At 40.0% G+C, this 21,239-nt stretch overlaps 1 protein-coding gene across 2 annotated transcripts; it reads right to left on the bottom strand.

Moving 5' to 3' along the window:
- Positions 1-7,988: 7,988 nt before the first annotated feature.
- fez2b (fasciculation and elongation protein zeta 2b) lies at positions 7,989-20,558 on the bottom strand. Of its 2 annotated transcripts, XM_063902455.1 has the most exons (10): positions 20,161-20,558; positions 16,433-16,541; positions 15,791-15,907; positions 15,193-15,334; positions 14,090-14,217; positions 13,501-13,650; positions 13,161-13,241; positions 12,527-12,602; positions 12,324-12,389; positions 7,989-10,962 (listed from the first exon to the last, which is right to left on the bottom strand). In XM_063902455.1, the coding sequence occupies exons 1-10, from the start codon at positions 20,463-20,465 to the stop codon at positions 10,946-10,948; spliced, it is 1,191 nt and encodes a 396-aa protein (XP_063758525.1). In that variant the 5' UTR covers positions 20,466-20,558; the 3' UTR covers positions 7,989-10,945. The 2 variants fall into 2 exon arrangements, with proteins under 2 accessions (XP_063758525.1, XP_063758526.1); XM_063902456.1 differs by lacking the exon at positions 13,161-13,241 and having other exon boundaries at positions 20,161-20,556.
- Between the last annotated feature and the right edge of the window lie 681 nt (positions 20,559-21,239).

A 21,239-nucleotide genomic window follows, 5' to 3' on the forward strand; every position in this document is an offset into this window, starting at 1 on the left:
GTCATAAGTGTCATTTTATTTAATAAAGAGAAGAAAGGCTCATTTAAGAAGCGCTGGTAAGTGGGTGCAGTCTGTTCTCACAGTCTGACAATGGACTATCAGAACCATAATGGCACATTTAGGCCATCATAGCCCAGTTGGATGGAGATTTTTAATTAACAGCTATAATGTAATAAGGTCTCACAGTGGCTCGGAGGGGTGCCGGTCATCTCAGAGTCTGATGAAGCAGAGGCAGTCCACTCATCGTTTCATCATACAATTATACAACCTCCCTCTCAGCATTTATTTAGAGATAGGTAAAAAGTAAGTCTGGGCACGCTTTGCTTCAAATCCCCTTGTTTAGCCTTTGTAAGCAGTAGATATAGACTTAATAAATATAACAGTTAAGCAGATAAAAGGATATTTCTTTGCTGAAAGTTCCCATATTGTAAAAAGTGAGCAGGATAGGTTGAATATAAATAATGTCGGTGAAAGTATTAAAGGTACCCTATTATATTCTTTATCAACAATATATTATAGGTCACAGATATATACAAAACACGTCTCTGAAGTGTTTGACTGAAATACAAAACAGATCATGCATTGTAGCATGCCGTAAACCCCCCTCTTTCAGCCCTGTTTCAGAAGTGCTGATTCTGTGTCTGTAGCTTTAAATGCTAATGAGCTGCTGCTGGCCACGCCCCTCTGCGAGATGATTGGTTTAAAAACCCCAATGGTGCTCTAGGAGGAGATTAAGGTGAAAAGGTAGGCGGGTGTTACCTTGGTCGGATATTGGTTAACGGTTGCACAACCCAAAAAAACATTATGACATCACAAAGTGGCCAAAATCTGATCAGCTCAATTTCAGACTGGTTTCATATAATTGGATCAGGACAAAAAGAGAGCCAATCTTTTTGTCTGAAACCTCAAAACTGAGGTCACACATTTTATGTAAAAAAAGGGGATTTTGCATAACAGGTGAATTGCTCAATCTACAGAGAAATCCACACAGCCCGTATTTAGAAACTGCGCCTTTAATTGAGCCATCAGGACAATCTTTGCTGTGATGTCACAACTGTACAATGTAAGGATTCCACTACAGTCATACCTGGATACTCTGACCAATCAGAGCAGAGAGAAACACAGAGACAGCGACCCAAACTAAGCTTCCAGACGGAGGGTGAGCACAAGTTTGTTCAGACAGTATGAGAAAGAAAAAAAGGTGTTTTTGAACCAAAAAAGCATTTAAACATGTTTTTTAATAATCAACCTAAAAAATTGCTGGATTTATCCCATTTATTGTTTATTTTGTTACATGCATGGTTTTATTGCCCAATAATACATTTGCAAATGTATGACTTATGCACCATTCCGTAGGAAATGATGCACAAAGAAAAATAAAGGGAACAAAACTGCTATGGTTTATACACAGTTACAAACCACTGGCAGGTTTAAGTAACAGTTTTAATAAATATGATCGAAACAACATAAATATCGAGCTTGAAGGTTTATTCTCCACCTTAGAAAAAACAATCCAACCTCAAGATCTTCTTACTGAATTTCTTGCAGTGCTTTCAGCAGTGTCGTGCTTGTTTATATGCTGATTACTTCTAGATAGAGGATCAAATCAAGTGTTTCAAATGTATCTTAGAACCACCTTTTACAGCAATCATTTTGAAAATGTAATTGTAAATTATTGAGATGATGAGCAGCACTCTGCTTTGGTTGGACCAGTGTTAAAATAAGAGGATATTTTGTGGGATTACATGCTTTTTGATTGAGTTTGCAGTCGATAAAGGAAATATTGACTGCAGACAGGTGCAGCCTTTAGGGGCAATCAGTCACGATTGGTTCTGTTACATGAAGCCTGTGATCTTATTTGTACATTTAAGAAGAGGAGATGAGAGGAGACAATGTAGAATAAAGATGGATGATTGAATAGACAGATAAACATTCACCCATTTGTCCTTCACCTGTCAGTGGAAGCTAAACAATGTCTCTATTTTCCCGTGGTTAAAACTCACAGAGATGTTTGAGCACATGAGCCGTCAGTAAGTGAGTTAGTGATCATGAGTGATATATCCCTCCATGTCCCTCTGCTTAAATGAGTTAGTGTGTGTCTAGTGGCCGTGTCGCCCAGACACCTCGCTGATGGATGAGGCCCTGAGGATATGGGCTGTAAAAAAAGGCTGATTCTGGCACTCAAGGGTGAGATCATTTCCTCAATAAAAATCATTGTCCCGAATCATCATGGCAAGGTATGAATGCTGATTAGGGTATTGGACTGAGGCCAGCTTTTCTGTAAAAATAAATCAAATGAGCAGTTAGTTAATGTGAGGGGCCTCTGCTCATACCGAGTGGTGATGTCTGGACCTGGGGACCGATGGCTCAATGATTTTAAAAAAATGTTTTATAATCACTTTGGGGAAATTATTATGCAACAATATGCTCAAATTTGTTCCAAAGCTCTGCTGGGTTTCACATAAAATGCTTGTGTAATAGCCTACATTTTTCAAGGTCTAAGACAGGGGTGTCCAAATTGTTTTTACTGAGGGCAACAAACAGAAAAATATACGAAGGGCTGGTCCACTCACTAGAGGTGAGGTATATTGCCTCATAAGTTATAACTTAGCAAAATCAATCAGAAGTGGGTAAATGATGCTTGATACTTGAATCTGCTTTAAGAAGAAAACTGCATACATCACAGCTTTCCATTAAGAGGGTTTCATTATTTTGCTACAAAAAGTGTTTGCTTATAATAAGGGGGAATAGGGAGGGTATATTTCAAGCTTACTATGCAAATGAGTTATTGGGCTTTTTCTTATCAACTAAGATTTGTTAAAAAATGTTTTCAAATGTAACTGAATTTATTTGAAATTGGGTTTATAAACACAATACTATGGCGTATATCTGTTTACATATATATTTAAGAAGTACAATATAAGAAAAGCACAAGTTTCATGTGTTTTTTGTTTTGTTTTTGATGAGCAGTATTCATTTCAGAAGTGTTTTACTTTATGCATATAGAATTGAATACCATTCTAGTTTTTGCTGCCATGAACTCATAATGCTGGACACACAGCAGCTGCTCAGCGCCATCATGTGGTTATTCACCTCTTTGCATATAGAAATACAAACAGATATAGAACTAACACTGTAAGAAGTATTTGAGTCTTACTCGTTCAGTTTTATATTACAATGCTGCATTGATCTGGAGTCACAAGGTCACATGATATGGAAGCTATTGAGAAAAATGGAGCTAATCAATAATAAAAACTGCTGCTCTATTCATAAACAAATCCACGTTTTCTTCCTGTGATTAGTGTGATTTAAAAGAGCTACAATGCTCCGTGACATATTCATTGACATATTAAATACACAGAAAATATAAGAAAGAACAGAACAAACATAATAATAATAAACTAATAGATAAAAGTGCATTGTGCAGGGTAGAGAGAGCATTGCTTATTCTGACTTTTACCGTAAGTGATTGATAATTGTATTTTCCCTCTAATATGATGAACAAATGGATCCCATACTTTATTATAAGTCAGATTGAGCCCTTAAATGAGTATATATTTCCTGAAACTGAAGGAAATATGTTATTCTTTCAGCTAATATCCTTTTATGCAACATGCTTTTATGAAATGCAATAGCTACAGTGTTGTGTGACCTTACTGAGGAGTTGCTGCACGAGATGTAAGACATCACAGTCACAGTGTTGACTCTGGGAATGTTATGTACTGTTAACATTAATGATATAAGAAGTATACATAACACACAAGTATTCTTATAAGGACTGACATACAAACTGCATCAGAGGACCAGAGGGGTGATATGGTTACGACCATTCCTCTGCAGGTAAACTGACACCTGACACCTTGCTGTTGCCATGGCACTGCTGAAAAAAAGGAAAGGTTGATGGGAGTTCTGGCTCGAGAGGGACACACACGCCGTCTGTGCGAGACTCTTATTTGAGCTCATATGTTTGAACCCTGTGCTCTCCAGGAAACACTCGCCTCCGGGCAGGGAACAGGACAGGGGGATGTTTGACTGAAGCCTCTCCTGCACTGTGTACGCTCAGCAGGTGAAGGAAAAGTGGTGTAAAATATTGATGGGCTGACAGGTGTGATCCTAAAACGCCCGACAGGTCTTTGCCCTTCTGATCAATGTGTCACACAGCGAGGGGCTGCCAGCACCCCTGCCACAGGCCGAACCACGGACCTCAGTACTGGTGAGTCTCTGTGTGGACACATTTATCTTTTCCCATCAGCCCTTCCAAACTGACCTGTTTTTTCCTACTGTTCATAAGAATTTCAGCTGTGTTGTCGGATGTAGGAATAGTGGCATTCTTACATTCACTTTTTACATCATTAGGTTGACTTTAGGGTATAACCGTACATGTTCAGGACTTCAGAGGTGTGAAAGAGTTAATATAAAGTGGTTGGAGTTAAGGCGTGTGGTGCAGGGTAAAAACTAGGCCACAAGATCAAGTTTGTCTCTGGTTACAGTGTTATCTCTGCTACAGCACATGTGATCGTCTTTCTATCTTACACAGACTTGACTTGTGATGTTTTCCCATCAAATGTGAACCCACGAGAAGTCTTAATACAAAACTTTAAACCAGAAATAAGAGACATTAAGAGGAGTGAGTTGTATGTTCTGCACTTTTGCCAGTAATATATATATATATATACAAAAGTCTGTGTATCTGAGTTTAGCATCTAAAACGGTTTGAACAATTTGAAGCTAACGTAGCCTATTGGCAGGATTCTGGCTTTTCTACATTTCTATGTTCATGGTTGATTGCTATTTTTGTAAGTCTCTTTGGATAAAAAACTTCTAAAGGACATGTAATATGAAATGATGGCCCAGATACACATTTATTTAATATTATATGACAATTGTCTTACACATTTCATCTGGTTTTCTAACATAGTGTCAGGTAATAATACTTATTATGTAGGAGTATAAACTCCAGAAAAAAAGATGTAGCATTAAATAATGCCCTGATTACACTTGCTCCCTGTTTGCCTGTTTTTAAGTCTCATTCAAATATGTACTTGTTCTCTCGTGCTTTTGCAGACCATGTATAACAAGTGTCAGTCTATGTCTTTTAAATTGGGGTTATATTATAGGTATTTTGTTTTGTTTTTAAAATGTTGTTAAATCGTGTATGAGGGTTTTCAGTCTGTGGTCATTTTTCTCTCTCGCTTTCGTCTATTTGTATTTATGCTGCATTTTAATATTTGTACAGCACTTTGGTCAACTCTGTTGTTTTTTAAATGTGCTATATAAATAAAGTTGGAGTGGATTGGATTGGATAATAAATATACGATAAAACTCCCTGATATTAAGATCATTTATACTCTATTCTGGGTGTTATCATATATTTTCAGATCCAAAATGTTTTTTTCCCCTTCAGATTCATGGAACCTCACTCCTCCTGCAGGAGGAGGTGGAGGTGAGCGGGTGGAGGGGGGGCAGGGAGGAAAGCCTGTGGTCCTGGAGCTGTGGTTCATTGTACTGATGGCAGCCATCGCCCTGCTGCTGCTCGCCATCGTGTTGGGGGTCACGCTTCATAAGGTAAGGGACCGGGAGGCTGGTGAAGGTGGAGCACAATAATGTACTGTAACATAGTTTCATCTGTAATCGAATATTTTATAAATGCATTATATATTTAGTTTGCAATCTCTTAAGTTAAAGCTGCCAGATAAATGCACTTTGTGGAATAGAAGTAGAAAGTCGCATAACATCTAAATGTGAAAGTGAAGTGAACAAAAACTCCATATTGACTTCAGTATAATACTTGAGTAAGTGTACTTGTATGTCTACTGTACACATGAGCACCGGTCAGTATCTATTTTCCCTCCAGGCCCTGAACAAACCCCCCTTCACCAGAGAGAGACCCCCGCTGGTGTCCCTGCCCCTGCAGAAGAGGAGGAGCCCCATTGCTGTTTATCCTGCCGGCAACTCTGTTTTTGTGAGGACACATTTATTTACTAATCCCTATTAAGAATACACCTGTTTAATTTATTTATTTATTGTACATCTGCTATTTTTTTTATTTAGTTTGATACTGTGCCTGACACAACAGGCTTCTCCAACAGTGTGACACTGAAAGGCTTCACCATGAAGTTAGAGGTAACAATCATCACACATCTATACATATTTGAAAAAACTGTACTTACACTTGCATGGCAGAAACAGCAACCTCCTTCCGCTCCCAACAGGAAGTGCTGGAGGTTAAATGTGAGCCCATGGATGAGGAGGCACCTCAAGGAGAGCTGGGGCTCCTCAGCGTGAACTCCCTGAGGCGCAGCGTCAGCCAGGTGATGGACGGGAAGTCCCTCACAGGAGAGGACGACGTGTGGGACCCAAACATCTCCGGGCATGACAGTGGGATGGTGAGAGATCCCCAAACATTATTAAACATACATAGGTTAAATTATGATATTATATCAGACAATGCTTCCACCACGGTCTCATACAGAGTTAACTGTTTGCTGTTAAATCACAGAATTTTCAAAACGTGTAGGGGTTGCACATGTTTTCCCAGATGCACACTAATGTACCAAAAAGTGGAAAATGTAGGGATTGTAGAAAAGTTACAGTTACACAGTAAATGTACATTTAGTGTTAATCTCTGCTAGGTGTGTCTCTCTTTGTCAAAATCCAACCAAAAAAACGAATTTGTTGATCTTGTATCGTACTTAACTGTATTTAATCATAACACATTAAAAGTGGAATTTATCCACAGATGCTCCGGTTTAAAATGAGACCAAACTTTTTCTATTGGTGTCAGTTCTTTAATCCAAAACAAAGGGGCACATTTGGCCTACAACAGGCTCAAAAAGCTATTTATTGCCAGAAAATTCCACTGGAACATGGCCATCAGAATAAAATGAGAAATGTATGTAACACATAACATGGTATGGTTTGTCACACTTATTGCCCCTTCAGTAAGGAAAGATATGTTACATGACAAGGCCTTGCATTTAATTTAGCTGACTGAAGTATTTATTGATGGAAAAAAGTGAAAAAATGTGTTTTACAACGACAAGAGCAATCAATCTCCCTAGAGTATTTTTTTCCTGCGAAAAAACTCAAATTTCACTTGAATTAAACTGCTGACCGATGTTTAAAATGCTTTGTCCTTCTGCTTTGTAGTTTATGGACGATGAGGAATTTGTTGACACCGTCAAAGGTTTCAGCACAGTGAGGAAGGAGCACACCATGTTCACTGACACCAACCTGTGACCCGGGGATGACCTTTGACCCCTAACAGGACACAAACACAACCAGTCAAAGTGTCACTGTGCCTGCTAGATAGCTGTGAAAGGTTCAGACACAGTTCGACGCGGAGTTTCTTCTCTCCGGAAATGAGAGATGCAGGAAAAAAGGACTCATGACAAATCACTGGAGTAACTGTGGCAACTGGGAGGAGAAAGGAAGTGAGGATGTTACAGTTCTGACATTTTAGAGCACAGCTGGTCGAGAGGAAGCAGCTGCTTTCGCTGAGGATATAAACTTTTGAGCAAACATTGGGAAAAAGGAAAACCAAAGACACAGTATGAAGATGCAACCGGACACTTATCTATTTCAGATTTTTTGGGGGGGATGTACTTCTAGATTTTAGAGACACATTCATTTTCAAAAAGGTGCATGGGCATTTTTTTTGTCATCTTCACCCTCCTTTGGATGCCAAGTGAACCCGAGGACACTTTAATCAATGGAGTGGACGTCGATTCACAAGTGCCATTAAGTTATTTAGCAGTAACTGAGGAGCATGCACAAAACAGACTTTCATTCCCCCTCTCCCATTTTCAAAATTGATATGTAAAATAACTGTACCTAGGTTCATGTCACCTTCTCTGTATCAGCTGATATTAAGAATTTCACCGGATGAGAAAATGTTTCCTGAGATAATTAATCAATAAACTCTGTTATCTGAAGCCGGTACAAAGCTGAAAACAGATTATGGACAAACACAGTAAGCTGAAACCGCACAGTGTTCACATTAATTTATTTTTAAAATGAGTTTCAATGCAATGTGGGCACAAAACACTTGTACCATTACAGTCAATAATATGGTTACAAAACTGAACATTCACATAATAAATTAATATACTGCAGTACCACATGAGACAGTAAACATAAAACCCCCAATCGGGAATTATATTGCATTAAAAACTAAAAGGAGTTGATTTAATGTACAAAAATGTTCAGGCATTTACAAAGGCAGCCTTTTTTTTTCTCTTCCAATTGCTTGTTCTGTTGTACATGTATAAATATAAATCTCTAAATTGTAGTTGATATGTCCGCTAACAACAGATTTCTGGCCTGAGATGGGATCCAGGGCCTCCGGTGACTTTCCGTTTCGTTATAAAATTAAAGGTTTTTTAAAAGACAAGGATCATGAGCCTCTGATGTTTCACTTTGCTCTTTTTGATTAATTCTAAATATTTTTTGAATTAATGCTTTACACGTTCAATTGTGACATGCACCTGTCCCTTTAGTGTGATCTGTAGCCTATACCTGTGTAAACAAATGAACCATTCTTAGAAATGTGTGCAGTGGTAAAGTGCTTGTAGCACATGCTAGGGTAAAAAGGTTTGCAAAGCTGGGAACAGCAGAAACAACAGTCACATATAAATAGTTAAATATAGCACTGCAAGCTTTTGTTTTCTTTTACAAAAGATAAAAATGGACCCCTCGAATTTAAGCAACCGGTTGTGCAATCTTCCCAATCGTTAACTTTATCACACCCCTTCGTCATCTCCCTACGCCATTTTCACCTGGCAGCATGCATGAGGAACATGCTTAGAAATATTTCAACCTTTAAAAGTGAATTCCGTTTTTCACAACACCTTCTCCTACGAAGGTTGGATGCATCTATGCTATCGTCGCTAATATGCTACACCAAGTGGATGCTACTGTGCCGTTTAAATGCTAGCTACACCTACTACTACGATCACAACTAGGATTAATCTAGGACTATAAGCCTTCTTTTCAGTGATAAATCAAGACATAATCAACATCTGTAATGCTACCCTGGTTTAGTCAAGAGGCTTAACTCCACTGGTTCATCCAAGTATCATTTGCTAAAAGATAAAAGTGCTGCAAAGTCTAGCTAATTTACCCGGTTGCCAAAACTGTACAAAGACTCAGGAATGTTAGTACCTTTCGGCGGAAGATTTTAAACTAGTAACTCTGACGATCGTACCTGAGAGCTAGACTGGACCTGATGTTGACGCTGGGTGGTGCACCGGTAGTAGCTGGTGATCTGAACGTTAGCGTACCGACACATACGCTGTGCTAGTTGGTGGTACGAGTTTTATAAAGGGGCGCTCCAGTGATTAAGTATTGCACAATGATGGTAGACTTGCAATAGACACAAAAAGAAGACCTTAATCGATGAAAAGTTCAGACTTCTAGTGCCAACTATGACGCGAGCTAAAAAAAAACCCACACTGGATCCTACATTTCCCATAATGCAACTTTGAGTCTTTTTAGTTAAAACGCACACATCTGTCAAACTCTGTGCACTGAGTTGCACAAAGATGTGTGTCATAGTGTCAAGCCCAAATCAAACTGACCCTGATGACATCACTGACATCATTAGGGCCATATCCTTAGTTGCGAAAAGCTACTCCTGAGCGAGACGACCAACGTTTTAACTGTTTTTATAGGCCGAGTAGTGCTCTGTTTGAAATGTGTAAGGTGTAAAATCAATGGAGTACCCCTTTAAGGCTCTTTGAATTCCTCATGACGATTTACAGGGTAAACAGATGGATGCACAGAAACAACCCCTCATGTTAACGTGTTTTGGCACAGCAAGCTAACGCTAATCTAGCAAGACGTACTATTCTTAAATACACCACATATTCCACTACTACATGACCAGATCACTTATGGACTAAAGTGCTACCAGAACAGTTTAAAGGTTAAGACCGTTAAAAAACCCCACTTATAACAGAAGCTTAACTACACAATTATCAAACCTAATGTTTACATCACTATTTACCTAAATGATACGTTTAGTACTTATCCGAAAATGTTATGAGGTATTTTTTTAGACGCATTGTTATGACGACTTTCTGGGGAAGTGATAAAGCTGTTGGGGAGGTCGCTACTCGAGGGCTCAGAGGTCAATGGACAGCATTTACAAAACGGTGTTGCTGTGTGGTCACAAAAGGTGGCTACTGGAAAGTCCCTAATCTCACTTTTAAAAACCATTCCATCTCCAAAAATATGTTTTACGTGTTTGTTCATCCAGCTTTTACTTTCTCAAGTCATTTTTACCTTCTTTTTTTCCCTTTTTCAAAAAATAAAAGTTCCCAAAAACTGCAATTTCTCTTAACCGTATACAAAATATTTCATTTTTAACATTCAACTAACAGCCAAAATTGAGCTTTAACAGAAAACCAACATGACCAGTTAAATCACGAGTTTGGATTTTAAAATAGCTTTTTACCCCGCCATATGCAAGTCAATCAGCCATTTTGCCAGAATTTGTATTCCCCCCCAATGCATAGGCGGATCTAAATGCATTAGATTTATAAAACAGAAGGATTGGACTCCATTTCCCTTAAAGACAAAGCCCAGGAATTACAATACACCTGACCCAGCTCCATTCAGGTGCCACAGGCCTATAAGGAAGTGACTAATACTGATTACTGGCAGCCATAGATAAGTCCGCATGCAGTCCGGATATACAGGGTCCTAGCACTCGGGCAATAAAAATTCTAATATGATAAGAACTATACAGACCGAGGATTTATATCTAGAGTCAAAACCTTAGGAAAAACAAAAGTGGCAGAGTAAAAAAAAATGCCACAAGGAAAGAAATTCTATGTGTTGGGAATAAAATGGAGGAAAGACAGATTTGAATCCATTGTCTTCGAGATTAGCAGAACCCTCTTCTGATGGTCCTACGGATGGTTCTGGGAACAGGAGGCTGGCTTTACGTGGGACAAAGCACTGCGGAGACAAGAACAGATGTGTTTAAAATGAAAGCTGTTTTGATCCCTGCATGAAGGAGAGCTGTTGATGATGAAAGAGCAACTACCACGGAGAGAGGAAATGTGGGGTGAGAGAAGAGGAAGAAAAACAGGTGAGGAGCAGACAGCTGCTGCTACAAGCTCACAGTAAAAGGAGGAATTATGTGCATGAGTGATTTCAGGTGTTTCAGGGGAGGTGTAATGCAGCCACAGCACGATAGGCACTACAGTGAAGAGTGAGTGGGGGAGAGCGGCTGTTTTTGGAGGGGGGTGCGGAAAGTGGAACTACGAAGACGGACAGAGAGAGAAAGAGAAAAAGGGGGGGCTCTGAAGAAGAAGAAGAAGGCTGGAGGTGAAGAATCTGTGTTAGTTGTGTCAGTGCCTCACAAACCTCACGTTTCCACTGCTCTCATACCAGAGCTACCCAGAAGACAATGCAGCACAGACGAAAGACAAGGAAGGTACAGGTCAAAAGTGAAGGGTGGCAAGAAAAGCATTTCCCCACCTTCCCGTAAATGATCGTTTGTGTGGAGTGATACTTTTTCTACAGTTTACTCGAAACTTCCCTAGAAATAGAATATTTTGTACTTCCTCTTTCAAGTATTAGGGGGCAAGATGTCAAGTGGAACCACTCAAACGAAACTCGCCTCTAAACTCTCTCTAAAGTCACCTTCGGGACATGTTTTCTATGGAAGCCCTGAAGAGCAATTAAGGGGGAAAAAAAGGAGATCCGTTTTCTAAGTCTGAATTTTAGTGTTTTTCACTTCCTGTCAACTACTTTGGAAAAAGTGACTTAAAAAAGTTTAACCACAGTTTTTTTTAATTGATAAAACATTAGTTTGTGGATTTAAAAAAATAAATAGTTATGTGTGCGTTGGTGTAATACTTAGTTTGACCACAAGGGGCTCAAGGGCACCATTACCCAATGGACTAAAAGCATTCATTTTTCCTTCCACGTGAGTTTTAATTACTCAATGTACTGTAAACACAAGGAAGGTACATTGATATGATTCAAATACAATTGCACATGCTAACACACGATATATGTAACAAGTTTAGCGGAGATTTAAGAAAATATTATGCTAGTTAACTTTATTCCACCGTAAGTCATACTGAAAAAAGAGACAACTATTTGGATCCGTCTTGGAGCACCAGGGTTTGTGTGTCTGTAAATGTAATATCACCACAATTGTCTTCTGTACTTTTCATTGCTTTGAGTTTTTATACATTGCTCCAACGAACCACCTTGATATGAGTGAAGTTGCACAGGTTTTAACCCCTCATTGATATGAAACGTGTGAGGGAGCAGTTAAAGCTAATAGCGGACGGATGTGTGTTTACCTTTGAGGATGTAGTCTGTTAGCAGAGCAGGGACCTTGTCGCTGTCATCCCTCATGGCGTGGAGAACTAGCACAGACAAATAAAGCACATTACATTTAAAAAAACATGAACAAGTGTTGAGACAAAACCAATGAGGCTGAAACGAAACTGCTCATTTTGTGTGTGTGTGTTTTTTTTTATAGTGAGGGTGTTGATACACTCACTCTTTGTGAGGATCTGGAGATCATCTACCGCAGGGGAGCCGGCTTTCTTCTCATAGGGGATTACTGTGGTTAAATACTGCAAGAGAGAAGATTGTGTAAGGCACAATGAGTACTTACCGATTACCCATGCAGGTGGAAACGTAGAATAAAAAAATAAAAAATACGAGTACAAAATTATCTCAGTGTCATGAAGATCAACTTATGAATAGATGATAGGTGAGCAAAGGCATGTCTTTAACTGGTAGTTGGTTTTAATACTGCAGAGGTCTTCTAAAGTAAAGCAGTAATTATACAACAGTGTTCTCTTTGTTTACAAACTGTATCAAAATGACAACACGGTTCAATTAAAAATGACCAAAGTGACAGAAAAATGATAAATGATAATATGGTATCAAAGCTGATGGAGAGAAAACAGGTTACATTAAAAAAAATAAAAAAACATTAAGCACGACTGAAATAAGCAGATAAAGACACCATAATTTCAACAAAAAAGAGAAAATGGAACAACATGACGCCAAAAAAGTCAGCAATTGCTGTGGAGAAGGAAAAATGCAAGTGGTAAAAAAAAACAAACAAGAAAGGAATAAGACAAAGACAAAAGCATGCGAGCTGGACAAAGAAAGAGCAGGGGCACCTGTTTGTCCCCTCCTGTGGGGCCAAAAGTTTGACGGATGCCATTTTGAATGACATTGGAGAGTCCCTCCAGAGTGAGGAGCTACAAGGAGCGAGAGGAAGGAAAAAGAGAGTAAAGAGGTTTCTATTTGAAGCGAAAGGAAGGAAAATGTTAAAGAGAGACCATCGGTGTAAGAGCATCAGCACCATGCAAACTGTCGAGTCACGCATCGAGCGTTTCTGCTCATACTTTGAAGAAGTGTGTGTGTGTATGTCTGTTTCACTGATCGTCATTATAATCATGCACTCAGGGCAAAATGGTTTTGTCTGTGCCCCACACGCCGTGTCCCGACATGACTCACCGTGCCCGGTATGTGCGTGCTGGCGGTCCTCTGGCCGTTGGGCCCGGTTGTAGTCGTGCTTCGGATTTTCTTCTTCTTCCGCAGCAGATCGCGATGCTCCTTCTGCCGGTTCTGCACGTCGATCAACAGCGAGATGAAGCTGTTCTTCACCTTTAAAATAGATAAATCATTCGTTTTACTTTCTGCAGGTTTTCAGGATCAAACGGCAATTCACGTTCTGACATCTTCTTTATGCAGCGTTCGGAAATAAATCTTATTTGCTGCTAAAAATACCCAGCGACAGTCACCACATAAAGCTGAAAAAACCCCAAAAAACTGTTAGTGATTCACCGACCTCGCTCCAGCGTACTGTGAGCAATGCAGTCTGTCTGAACAGATGTTCAAATGGCTGTTTTTTTTTTTTTAAAGCTTCATTACGACCAAAAATAACGGTGTAATTATCTGACTGATTGTGACTTTAAAGTCTGTTCATAATTTGTTCGTTTTTCGGACTGGTTCTTAGATTTGACCAGACTCCAGATTCAGTTTGTGTTGTTGCCTGGTTGTGGTTTGCGAGGGATTTTATTAAAGATGATAAAAATCAAAGTACCTCCTTTTCATATTCCAGTTCGTCCCGCAGGGCCAGAGCCTGGATCAGCTCTTCACTGTAGCGGCGGATGGCCGTCTCCACTTCCTCCAGAGTCTCGGTCAGCTCCGACACAGACAGCTGATGCAGCCCTGAGGACGAGGCGGAGGAGGTCAGCATGAGAGGATAGGGGTTTGATAGTTGGAATGGAACACACATATGATGGTGAAGATTCATGATCACTTTTCTGTTGTTTCTTAAATGATACCTTCAGTAACATGCATCACATGGTAAACAAACAACCTTGTGTGTGAAAATGAAAATGAAACTACATTTTTACAAGTCTTGTAGCAGCCCGGTGAATCCTGACATTGTTTAACAATCGGAACCCAGAGCAGTTTCAATGTACATACTTTGTCACTGCAGCATATTATAGGGATTTACATTGAACCATTATAATTTTTGACTAACCTCTTTTACCTCTCTGCTCTGTGAAAAAAGGCTGCAATCCAGCTGATGCTTCACTGAATTTTTGATAAAGTCTTTCATGACTTTTTTCAAATGAGAAAAAGTTGTTTAATAATAATTTCAGTTTTTACTTTTTCTGCTATAATAAATGGTGTACATTGGAGGGGAGTGTTAATGAATCTAGGCTTGAGTAATCAGCTCAGTGTAAATATTGTGAAGGCACTTAATGATACTGATTATGCGCCGCCTGATAAAGTTAAACATGTAACATATTTCAGTTAATTTATGCAGATATCTGAAACACAATCTATAGCCTTGAGGGTGCAGCTCCTCTACAACTGCACTGGCATCAGAAGTTGTTTTTTAAGCCAAATATACGCTGTTGATTATATAACAAGTACAAATATCCTAATTGCTGTCTGTTTGCATTTGTTACATGTTACGTAAGAATATATATGTGTGTGTGTGTGTGTGTGTGTGTGTGTGTGTGTGTGTGTGTGTGTGTGGTGGTTTCTTCATGTACCAGACACATTACACTTCACTGAGTGATTCAGAATACAGTGAAATGGCAGCGGAGAGTGAAAATGCACATCTGAGAACAAAAAAAGCTTTATTTTCTTATCGGAGATCAACACAACGGTGGCGGTGGTGGCACTCACGGTCCTCGTAGCTGGTGTTAGAGCCGGAGCGTTTCAGGACGTGGAAGTCCTGAGAGAGCATGGAGAGGTCGGACTGTGACGGGCTCTCGTCATCCTCCGGGTCTGGAGACTCCTGCATCATCTCCTCGATCTCCTCTATCACCTAAAACAACACGTGTTAGATTTTTACATATAGGCTGTTGTAAGGGTGTTAGTGAGTGTGTCAGTGTTTGATTCAGTGTATGGACAGAGAGGAGGGAGGTGTGTTATTTTCAGTTCACAGTTTGAAACTGTGTTTTTTTCGTTTAAGAATAAGGTTCCAGTGTCACCTGCATATCTTGACAAAGCTAATGATTGTGTACACTGTTACTCAAGGCTGTTTGTGGTCTTTTAGAAAAGGGGTCAAAGGATATGGCCACGACAAATCAGGGTAGGAAACCATGTGATTGAGTTGACCAAATAAGGGAGAAGGACATGGTGTCATAATTTTAAAGCCTTGCTGTATAGATTTAATAGAATCTTTTTTCTAACTAAAACGGGGACCTTTAGACTTTTTTTCAATGGAAAGTCTCCAAAGGAAGTGAATATTACTCGTGCCACTGCTTGAGTGAAAAGTCACCTGTTCGGCCGTGTAGAGCGGCTCGTCGCTGATGCAGGAGACGATGATGGAGTGCATGTCCATCTGCTCCCTGAGCTCCTCGTCGTCAGACAGATCCAGAGACTGGTTGTCCAACTTCTGTGCGATTGGGAAGGCAGTGGAGGGATTTGAGAGGGAGGGACAGAAAGTGAGTGGGAATGGGATGAGACAACAAACAGGTGGTTAAGTAGATTGAAGCAAACTGATTACATGGAAGTCTTGGCTCTTCTTCTGCGGGGTTCAGAAACAGTGCAGGATTACGGAAATGTAGCTGGTGAATTACTGTGTCAGGGCTTCAGAAGAATAAAAATAATAGGGACGTGAAAGCCTAATTTTGTGGTACTTGCTAATACCTTTATTCCATAATAAACACTGACCTTATTTAATGCATGTTTTATAAGATTGCCTACCTGATTGGAATAACTAAGCAAATTAATGTAAAAGGAGAACAACCGCAAATTCAAAGCCGGGATTATCATGTTGACGTTGTCTTAAAGCAGAGGATGGTTGTGAAGTATAATGGTAATATCCTCAGAGCAAAAGGCAACCTGTAAACAATGACTGTTTTATTATATTAGACTTTAAAGATATGACTCTGTATGTGTGTGTGTGTGTGTGTGTTACCTCGTGCTCAGTGATGTTGAGGGTGGGCAGGTGTAGTGAGCGAGTGTGCGAAGTCTTCCAGTCCACCGCCATCACGTTGCCATAATTATCTGTCAGAGCGTTCCACACTCTGGAGGAAAGAAAGAAGGGTTCATGATTTCATTCATTTATTGTTTTATGTATTAAACCGGGAAAAGTCTTGTCGAGATTACACAGAGTTTCCTGCTTCTGTGTAATTAAGATGCACTTTAAATCTCGTAAGAAAGTCCAGCTCCTTGAGTTTCAGCTCCTCCTGCGGCTGGTTTCAAGCAAATGGAGCAGCATAACTAAAAACCCATTCCCACCAGATCAGTGGACAGTAAGTAAAGAAAGTCCTTGGGGTGATGCTGCTGAGTTCAAGTATTACTCGTAGAGGAAAAAAGTTTCTAACTCAGTAAATAACACAAACCCTGTTTCCTTCTCTATTTTACTGTGACACAGCATTACTTGGCAGTGTCGTGTCCCGCTCTCTGACCGCCCCCTCACCACTTCACTGTGTTCCTGCGCCTCACAGCAGCAGCCGCCTGAAACCACTGACGAATGCAACAACTCATTAATCACACGACATTTTCTCCCGGGTAAACATTCCCTCGGTGAGAAAGAGTGACGCAAATACGGTATATCCGATCTCAGAGCAAAGGTCAGCTGCGTTTGCTGGTACTCCATATGGGACCAATCTGTAAGAGCTGCGTGTTTACATCATTACAGTCGTTTAGCCGATAAAATTGGCTGATTTGGAAACAGTGTCATCACCACACAGCCTGGTGATGGTTTGCAGTACATTGCAGCATGCTGGCAGAGAAGCTTTCAGAGCTGCAGCAGATGGTTGCGCCGAGTGTGTAAAACAAATATGTTTACTGTTCAACTGAATTCTGCCGTCTTTCTTACAATAAATACTGCTTACCAGATTTAACGGATCAAGATTGAAAGGAAAATCATCTAGTTTATGTTAAGCTCTACACATTTTACTCAACATGTTACCTTAATAAAGGCTAAACCCTGTTTTAGCTACACTACGTTGACTCCCAGTGTCTTTTAGAATAGATTTTTTAATTGTTTTACTGGTTTGTAAAGCACTTAATGGTTTGTCACCCACGTATCTCACCGAGTCACTCTCGTTTTATGTCCCTTGATGAACCCTGAGGTCCTCCTCAGCCGGCTTTACAAATATTCCCCAATAAGTCCCCCGAAAAAAGGATGGGTTAGGCAGCTTTTATTCACCTTGCTCCTTAACTGTGGAACACCCTGCTATACCTGGAAAGCCAACTCAGTGGACATTTTAAACAACACATCTTTTTAAATGAAGATAGTCAGCTGACCCTCTTTTTTTCTCCCCCAGTGGAAGCCTCTCAGCATCTTCTCCCCCCCTTCACTCCTCAATTTTTTCACTCCTCCTTTCCAAGCAAATGTTAAAACATGTAAACATGAAAATTGTTCTCCCTTTTTGTTTCTGAAATAGTTGAATGATGCAGAAACAATTTAAAGGACATTGTGCATGTTTTCAACATTTACGATGGAAAAATTGAAGCTGTATAGAAATGTAAAAGCCCACACACTCCGTTTCATCACTGGCCCTGACTGCTGCGAGCAGAATGAGGATGGATGCTGTGATCCGATGTGTCACAGTGGCTTTGCATCGTCATAGTATTTACATAACTTGCATGTTTCCCCCTGAAGTGTTCCTGCACAGCTTGGGGAGTAGGGGGGGTTGTTCTAAATAGGGCAAAGGCTGGCAGGAAATGTTTTTTGTACCTCAAGCGATGACACAGTGACGGCCATGTGAGTGCATGCCCAAACACACGATAAGCTTCCCTTTCACAGAGCGTTTACATCGAGAAACAAGGTCATTCTCCATTTTTATGGCTCTACTTCAATCCTGCCAATTTGTCTGAATTACTTGCTTGAAATGTGTGTGGATGTTATATGTTATCTCAGACACTCCACATGCACGACTTGGCTTTGAAATATAAACATAACTGTCCCTCAAACACACACACATTTCCTCATTGTCATCCCCGCTGTTCGTCTCTTCCTCGGTCTTTCTGGAACACTTATTAAGCGCCTGGGCACGTCCTGCAAAAGTGCAGTCATCCAGAAAAGACTCTCACAGAGCTTGGCGCTGCTCTTTGGGCTTCACTAGGCTCCTGTCCAACTATTTTAGTCCCTTTCCTTCCTCTGTATCTCTACCAACAACAGCCCTTGATGCCTCTCTCTTCCTTTGTCTGTCCAGCCTTCCGTCATTCCCATAAACGTCCAAAGCGAGACTGAAATGGCTCTTTGCTGAGAGAAGCCCTCCACTACTGTATTTAAGTCACGGTGTAAAATATGTTTGGCAAAGTTGCAGTTAAGTTACAAAATGTCAGAAGGAAACCGCGTGTTATTTGAGTCCAGTCACAAGTCCTCATTTCCAAGTGACCCGCTGATTACTGTTAAATAAGGCTATATATTTCTCTACTACAAGCTTTGAAACACTAACATGATACTGAAAGGATTTCCTGATTGATCCGAAAACTAACTGCCAACACTTTTGATAATGGATACCATTTTTAGATGACTTTTCAAGATAAATTTACTAAAATGTATGAACGATGTGCTGCTTCTTTTGTCAAGTAAAGGAGTTGACTAATTTCCATTGAATTTGGTCTATAAATTCCCCCCTAGTGTGTTGACAAAGCAGATTTATAGATATTTTATAAGCTAGCCTTCACAAAAATAGTCCAAAAATCATTCTGAGAAGCTGAAATGAAGAAAATATTTGTCATTTTCAAATGTCAATTCATTATCAAATTAGATTCCTTTTCGATCACCCAGTAATGCAAACAAAAAACAGATCATTCAAAGCAGCCCTTTGTCGTTCTGTAAAAAAACTATGTGATAATAAGTTGGCTTGATATTTAAAAAATGTAGTTGAGAAAGATGCTGTATTTGTGTCACATCTGCACAGCCATTTGCATGAATGACTTCCCTTTCTGTAGAAAAATACAGTATGTGAAATAACGGTATGACAATGTCGCAATATAATATGCAGAATGGAGGGAGATGTGTGCAGCCCACACAGCTCTGAAGTCCCAGTGCAGGCCCAGCTGGTGTGGGATTGGTGTGACTAGCTGCTGGGAAGTAATAACATGTTGTCATTGTGAACGTGTAGATGTGACATTTGAGCATCTGAGATATAACTCCTGCTGAGGACTTCATATTGCGATAACAAGGGCTGCTGCTGACAGTGTGGGTGGGGGGGGGGTCAATTCTAAAGTATTCGCTTCATATGATGAAGGTGATTTGAATACATGAAAAACAGAAACAAAGCAGGGGACAAGCAAGTCACTTACTCTTAACATAAAATTGATGTATCAGGTTACTAGTACCAACCGATTTAGCATCATATCAAGTGCTGCTAACGTGGCAGGACATCCCATCAAGGACCGATCAGTCAAAAATGTTAATACATTTGTCATTTGTAACCATTGCTGCTTCTTCAGTGATGGATTTCAACTTGAATTCAACTGTCTTAGTTGGTATAATACGTCAAAAAGTGTATGATCGCATCGAAACCAAGCACTAGGTCGTTGGCCAAACTTTCGACGGCACTGATTGAAGCTAAGCTAACGAGAGTCCCATCAACGCTATGTGAGCCGATGCTAACATGGCCAGCTAGCTTGGAGATTAAAAGTTAACGTAAATAATAAACCCAACATAAAATTAACACTCACTCGTCGTCCTTCAGGTAGTTATCCTCTGTGATGGGTTTAATGGGCGCTATGTTCTCCGTCGCGGTGTTGTAGTTTCGGAAACACACTGTCAGTTTCTCGTCGAAGTCTTGGACAAGGTCCTCCATCGATTTGAAGCTGCAGATCTCCCCGGAGAAACTGTTGTCCAGGTCGGAGAAATCGTCTAGGCCCGACGGGTCGCCCACGTTAGAGTTGAGCTGGTCCAGCTGCTCGGCGGACGCAGAGGCCGGTTTGAATTCATTGAAATCCTGCCAGTCCTCATCGAAGTGGGCTATCGGCGCCGCCATGACTGCCGTAGGAGCTCGGTTGACAGCCAGCTAGAACCCCTCAACAGTGCTCCGTTCTCGGCTTTGAGACACTAGACCAGACAGGGAGGCGAAGGGAGAGAGATGAGGGGGCGGATCAGAGTGATGTCAGTCATACGCTCCGCCCACTCAGTGGTAGCAAAACAAACCCATGTTAGCATGTTAGCAGGGATTCTATCATACTGTATGTTTTAGCCATATCCAATGGTGCAATGTAATAACTAAGTGAATGTACTAACACTAAATTGCACTTAAGTTCTTATACATAGCTGAATAGTTTCATGTTATGCTTCCTTATACTTATACTCCTTTACATTTAAAAAAACAACATTGTAGTTTTTAAAATTGCACAATTTTTTTTTGACAGCCTTAGCTACTAGTCTGTCTTCTTTAAAGATTCAAACTATCATCTTATACAAAAATATAATTATAGATAAAGTTAATAGCAGCAGAATATAAAGTAATTTAAGTTGGTAATATTATGTCCACTACTTTATATATTTTACTTTGTTTTATTCTAAAATGGAGTGCTGTTACTGAATCCAATTTGAAATACATCATTTTCCATAATGATACTTTTACTCTAGGTAGCTTAAGTACATTTTGATGCCAACACTTTTGTACTTTTAAACAACATAGCAAACATGCTTTTGTTTACCTTTTTGGCTTTATTGGTTCAGAGTTCAATGCCTTTATTTATCCATTCATTATGAAATGATTGTTTCTTATTTCCAGGAAGTTTAATATTGGTCAAAA

This window comes from Eleginops maclovinus, chromosome 15 (assembly GCF_036324505.1).
Source record: "Eleginops maclovinus isolate JMC-PN-2008 ecotype Puerto Natales chromosome 15, JC_Emac_rtc_rv5, whole genome shotgun sequence".
Taxonomy (NCBI): Eukaryota; Metazoa; Chordata; class Actinopteri; order Perciformes; family Eleginopidae; genus Eleginops; species Eleginops maclovinus.

What these genes read in the sequence shown, in the direction of transcription:
- fez2b (XM_063902455.1), bottom strand. Translation starts at nt 20,465, where the DNA reads ATGGCGGCGCCGATAGCCCACTTCGATGAGGACTGGCAGGATTTCAAT. An exon ending in TAACACCAGCTACGAGGACC is followed by an intron (nt 14,218 to 15,192) that starts GTGAGTGCCACC and finishes CCTCGTCCTCAG; the next exon opens with GGCTGCATCAGCTGTCTGTG. An exon ending in GCACGCACATACCGGGCACG is followed by an intron (nt 13,242 to 13,500) that starts GTGAGTCATGTC and finishes CGCTCCTTGTAG; the next exon opens with CTCCTCACTCTGGAGGGACT.